This window comes from Ziziphus jujuba, chromosome 11, assembly GCF_031755915.1.
Source record: "Ziziphus jujuba cultivar Dongzao chromosome 11, ASM3175591v1".
Taxonomy (NCBI): domain Eukaryota; kingdom Viridiplantae; phylum Streptophyta; class Magnoliopsida; order Rosales; family Rhamnaceae; genus Ziziphus; species Ziziphus jujuba.
Window position 1 is genome coordinate 22,695,800 of NC_083389.1, and position 6,417 is coordinate 22,702,216.

The 6,417-nt window shown below is 30.1% G+C and overlaps 1 protein-coding gene across 6 annotated transcripts; it reads right to left on the minus strand.

Moving 5' to 3' along the window:
- Positions 1-3,500: 3,500 nt before the first annotated feature.
- On the minus strand, positions 3,501-6,184 carry LOC107435029 (uncharacterized). 6 transcript variants are annotated; one of them, XM_025067754.3, is made up of 4 exons: positions 5,986-6,184; positions 5,418-5,529; positions 4,477-4,548; positions 3,501-3,896 (listed from the first exon to the last, which is right to left on the minus strand). In XM_025067754.3, the coding sequence occupies exons 1-4, from the start codon at positions 6,111-6,113 to the stop codon at positions 3,870-3,872; spliced, it is 339 nt and encodes a 112-aa protein (XP_024923522.1). In that variant the 5' UTR covers positions 6,114-6,184; the 3' UTR covers positions 3,501-3,869. The 6 variants fall into 6 exon arrangements, with proteins under 6 accessions (XP_024923522.1, XP_015902055.1, XP_024923523.1 ...); XM_016046569.4 differs by having other exon boundaries at positions 3,501-4,122; XM_025067755.3 differs by having other exon boundaries at positions 4,477-4,545; positions 5,986-6,181.
- Between the last annotated feature and the right edge of the window lie 233 nt (positions 6,185-6,417).

Here is a 6,417-nt window from a genome sequence, read left to right on the forward strand (position 1 = left end):
TATATATATATATATTTTTTTTTTTTTTTTCTCAGCAGAGGATTTCTTTAATTTAGCTAGAGGATTTGATCAAGCGTATTGATAATGTCTAAGGAGCATGACGATGAAACAAGGCTCCATCAGTGTGCAAAGAAGTATGAGATTATCGTCAAACAGGTATAGAGTGTATATGTAACTATTTTTTCATGCAGTATATATATATATATATATATATATAAATATATATATATATATGTATATGTATGATATGCCTTTCTAGTTATTTAGTGTGTGTTGTGAAGCAAAGGTTAAGTAGATAATTAAAAATGAAGCGTTATACGAATGAAATTTAGTTAGTGAAGATCTGGCCATATGTGCATACTGTATCGATCACATCAGGATATCATAATTTTAATAACTATCAATACTACATCCCACCAACTTGCATTGGCTCATTATTAAAATTAGGACATCCCATCTTAGGCATAATTATATTATGGATTATAGTTTTATTGTGGGATGGAAAAATTGTTTAGTTTAAATTGAATCGAATTTATGGGTCTTGTATTTTTCAGTTTGACGAATTAATTGCGATGATAAATACAAGGACTAGGCCGCCAAAGCGACGAAGGGTAATTCTCCTCCGTCACACCTTTTAAGCTAATTTTCTTTTAATATATTCATTTTGTTATTTTTATCTTATATAATCTCGAGCTGCAATACTTCATGAGTACTATTTTACTTTTTCAATAATTCTTACAGCAACCCACATTTCATTTTCTCTAGCTCGCTGCAGATTTGATTTTGACTTCTCTTGTATCCAATTATCATGCATTATGTATAGAATATTTTTATTATTGTCTCGTCACTTTGTGTTTGCCTCTACAGAACCTCTGTACTAATGGTCCAATATAGGGCATATTTAACATATACGTATATATGCCTATATTACGTGTGCATATACATATATATTCAATAATTTTTCGTTATACAAGTGGAATATATAGTTACATATGATAGTATATCGAACAAGTTCATCACTCATATGTACATTGAGAGAACCGTCAAACAAGTTATATATAGTGACTGAAATCATAGTGAAAATTTTTCCTCATGAACAAAAACAGATATAAGAATACCAATAATTATAGATTTAGTATATTAAATACGTTCTTCCCAATATTCTTTTGCTTTTAAAAAACTTTAGAAGGGAATTATAGTTTATTTGTGCACAATTAAATATTTTAGAGATAGGCTTTATAGAACAAAACTATATTCTCGTAAACCAACTAAGTCTATTATATATAAAAATAAATAAATAAAAAATAAAAGATAAAAGCATAAAAGAATAACGAAAAAAAAAAAAAAGGAGAAAAGAAAAGAAGAAGAAGAAGAAGAAGCAGCGGCTAGGTAAGGAGCTTTGTTTTGCTTTTTGCTATAACAAAACTAGCTAATTAAAGGCGAATTTGATGAAATGGAGAACCCATTTATTTTTTCTTTTTACGATTATAGTAAGGAGGAAAGGAGAAACTAAAACGTGGTATATAAGGAGAATTTAGTTTGAGGAAGTAGGTAAGAATAAAATTTTGTGAGATAAAAATATAGTTTGTTTTTGTTTAATAGAATTATTGTTGAATTTGGAAATAATGAAATTATAAAATGTTTTTATCGTGGTTTTTCTACATGAAAAAAGAGAAAGTGATGGAGGTTTCTAAAGTTGATAATCTACGTATCAGAATATTAAAAGAGTGTATGCATAGCACGCAAATGAAGTATATGTAAGCATGGTTTTCTTCTTCTTCTTCATTTTTATTTTTATTTTTATTTTTTGTTTTTTTTGTTTTTTTAAAGGAATGTATGCATGTGTTATTCTAATGTTATATGGAGAAAAAAGATCGTGTCTGAAGGGGACATTCCAGCCACAAGATTCTTCATTCTATTTTTCACATTGGAGAGAGCATAGTATGTGTGTGTTTTTTTTTTAAAAGGGAAAAATGAATATTATTATGCTAAAAATATATTTTATTTGTATTTCAGTAACACAAATTATTGAGTTAAAGATTATTTTTGGGTTCATTGCATTTTGGTTTACCCAAAATTTTAAGAGTTTTGTCATTTAACTTCTTAACTTTTTCACTAAAGAATTAAAGCTCTCAATATTTTTCAATTTATTATAATTTGGATATTTTTAACTTTTAATTATAGGATTTAACTTTTATCTCCTATTATTAGTATTAAATTGTATTAAGCTTTAATTAAAAGAAATGCTAAAATACGATATGTTAAAATCATTTTTAATATATATTTTTTTTGTTATCCTTTATGTTTAAAAAAACAAATAATCATAGCTTATTGAACTCATATTAAACTATATTAAATTTTAAATTAGAAGATACTAAAATTGTAAATATTATAATTTTAATATCTTTTAGTTCAAAATTTGATATTAAAGATAAGCATTTATTCAATTCAATCAATTTTCTTTTTATCTTTTTTATTTTTTTTATTTTTCATAAATTGAATTGAACTAAACCAATAGGGAAAAAACTAAATTAAGATGAACCAACAATCATCAGTTAGGTTAAGCTCTATTTGGTCAGTTTGGGCCGTGGCCAAGTATCCTCTTTTTTTATTATTTTCATATATTTTTAAAAAATATTATTATTTTTTTAATAATTTAAATTTAGTATTATTAATATTTTAAATTAACTAACTAAAAAATCATAAAAATATTCTTAAAATATGATTAATTATAATAAAAATATAAAAAAATTGTATTTATATATATGATCAATTTGATTCAATTCCGATAAAAATTTTTCCAACCCAAACCAAATCAACAATGGACAAAAACAAATCACACCTATTTGGTTCAGTCAATTTAGATAAATTTATGCCCACTATTTGGTACAATTTATTGTGGCTACTAAGCACAATCAATTGAAAGTCAAAAAAGCATAAATTGTGTTTTAATTGTTCACTTTAAAAATTAAGGATATAAATTGCAGAACCCTAAAAATAAAAAAATCAAAATTTAACTCATTATTCTTTTATGTTTCTAGAAAATAAAAACCTTTTTTTTTTGTTTTTTTTGTTTTTTTTGAGGAGATGAACAAATATAGCATATGCTAATTTTCCTTTTAAGGGGGAAACAGTGCATGAGCATGCTGCGAGTGTTCTGGTGCGAACTACACAAAGAATTAACACTAATTTTTGTTTTTGTGTCATTCAATTTGTTAATAGAATTGTTTTTTGTGATGTACAGAGTCTCAAAGGGAGTAGTTCTGGTACAGCCCCACCTCCTGCATCCTCAACCCAACATGAAGACAATGAAGTATTTATACAAACCATAACTAGATTTCTGAATGAACTCAAAACTAACCCTACAGATCCTGCCTGTTCAATCACCACCAAAGATCCTGAGTAGTTCTCTTGTATTCAAGAAAACAATGTTGTGATACATATTCTACAATCTTATCCAATTTGTAGCTCATCAAACTATTAGAATGCAAATGAATCAGTGACCAACATATCAAGCAATTTTTATTCAAAACATAACTGATGTGAGATAAAGTTGTCTGGAACTCCCAATTTTTCAATTACATGAATCACAGGCACAAAATTCATGAAAATATGTATTAGAAGGAAAAACTTCCCTCCCCACCCCAAAACAAAGAACAGTAAAGAACTTGCATTACTTGGCAAGACCTAGCAGAAAAATTCTACTAAACCACCCTCTCTCAAGCTTTAATGAATAATGAAATCTCCAGTTAGCTACAGAATTTTTACCACCCAGCACTAGATCAGGCATTGTCATTCCTTGTCGTTTTTCTGTTGCTCAGTAAACTGAGGGAACATGCCAGTCTCATTGAAAAAGACCTTTCCCATAGTCAAGTAACCAGCCAGAGGCCACAAATCTGCAGTGTAAATCATCCTCATGGAATTCTTTACTTGGATGAGTATGTAGTTGGAAAGCCAAGAAGAAAAGGTAATATCTTGTTATCAGAGATTTTTGTTTTTTTTTTTTTTTTTTTTCTTCCTTTGAAGCAATGAAATTTTAATCTAAGGTAAGCTGCACTTCAGCTTCTCAGACTCGAGTTCTTGTTTTAAGGCTTCAACTTGTGCAAGTAATGCTGCGTTTTCCTAGAATTTAAGAATTGCATGGCAAAGATCAAAATTTATGCGGGAAAGGAAAAATGGTTTAACAGAAAATAACTTCTAATTAACTTTTATCACCACCTGAAACATTGCCAATGCAATACCCTTAATGGAGGTGAAGGATGCTACTTAGTATATTCCTAAACGTTAAACAATTTCAGGATTTATGAAGTTGGATAAAACGAAGGCAATAACTGATAATATGAACAAACCAAAATAATCCCGGCATCCCCTGTGTTCCAAAAAGTGAATGTATCTTGAAACATTACAAAATTTTAAGAGGGGCGAGAAGGTAATCCACAGCATGTCATGGGGATATTTTAGTATTAAAATACTCACCTTCTTTAGCACAGCCAATTTCTGGTTGATGTTACCATCATGCTCATCCTTCTTATAAGACTCCTTAATCTGCTAATAAAACAAAAAGCTTGGTGAAGAGGCACACAAGTGTTGCTTAAAAGAACGCATCTTAAATGTAAAACACAAGAACATATGTTCCCTGGAAATCCAGCTTATTAGCAGATGCATATAGCAGATAAAAAACATTCACTCAGACTCTGCACACAAAATTCAAAAAGATGTTTAAATCAGTCATTTACAGGTTGGAAAAAGGTCAGGAATCCGGTTAAAAAACTATTAGTATGATAGGTAGAGGAGCAGTGCGTAAGGGAAAAAAACACTATCAAAACCTGAGTCCAGCCAAGTTCAGTGAAACAACCTCCAATATACTTTACTATACATAGTTGCTAACATGTTCTTGTAAGATGCTTGACAACTTAAGCCTAAAATCAAAGGAACCAATGAGACAAGTAACAGAACTTAGATCAATTTTGAGTTTTAAGATAACAGGCACAGATGGCTGTTCCACAAAGTTCAAATGACAAATGATTTGAAATATTCAAGTACATAAGCTCAACAGCATATTCTTATAATTTACTGCAACATTAGCCATGGAGAAAAGAGTCATATAGAGTAGATGTTACAGCTTAAAGTTGATAATTCATATTATATGAAAAGATATAATTTGACTTGCAGAAATACTTCAGCAGAGAATAATACAACAAGATTATAGCTGCTAGATCTTTCAATTCAATTCAAAGCTTTCTATCGTCAACCTTGAAACCCAAATATATAAAACTTAGATTGTAAAGTCAGCATCAAATTGCAAAACCAGGTTCAAACTAATGAAAAACTTCGGTGTCCATCAATATCCATATAGATAGGATACAACCCCCAAAATAAATTTTTGAATCCCAAAACGAAAATGAAAATGTTAATACCTTATTAAGTTCCCCCAAACATTTAGTAGCCCTTTCAGCTTCCACATCATATTTCAACCTCCACTCTGCAGATTCATCCATCGCCTCTTTGTTAGCGAGGTCAAACTGCCGTCTACGAACATTTTAGCAAAGAAACACAGTTTGGTCAAAACAATAATAAGAAAAATAAAAAACAATATATCTGACAAAAAAGATTAACAAAACCCCAAAGAAACTAGCTCTGTTACAGAGGGCGTGAATAAAATTAAAGCAAACTACTGGCTCGTAGAAAGTCCTTAGTTGTCCTATTATTGCATTTTCATGCTAAGTGCTTTAAGTCCATGTTTCAAATAAAGTTCTGGGGTCCAAACAAATCCAATTTCCATATCAAAAAGGTATGGGAGAAGAAAAAAAAAAAAAACAAAACAAAGGGTCTCGGCCCATAATTGGATTTCAGCTGCATAGACTTTCTAGCACAATCAAAAAGTTCTCTTTTAACAAAATCAATAAATGAAACATAAATTAAAGAACCCTAACAAGAGATGAAAAGGGAGTTGATAAGTCAGACAGAGAATTTGGATAGGCCAACCTCAGGAGCTCAGTGTCATCAGCAGAGACAGTGTAGTCTATGGTCCAAAGTCTCAAGTAAACAGCTATTCCCAAAATCATCACCAACGCCAACCCCAAAAGTACTTGGTTTCTCCTTCCGACCGCCATTCCTACTATCTTTCTCCCTGTCTTTCTTTCTTGTCTCTATGAGGAATTTTCTGATATTTTGAGTTAACGGGTAAAAAAACAGTTGTTGAAGCCCATTAAGTAGTATGTGGGCTAAAAGTCAAGGAGTTTATGGATCAATATAGTTGTCCGGCTTATGGATTTGGGACTTGCTTTTGACAGCTATATATTCAACGTTTCTAAATACAACCCCAAAAGTTTTTTTTTTTTTTTTTTTTTTTGGGAAAAAGAAAATGTGATGGGATAACCTTGGTTTAGGTGTATAATTGGAAAATGATCCCATTTT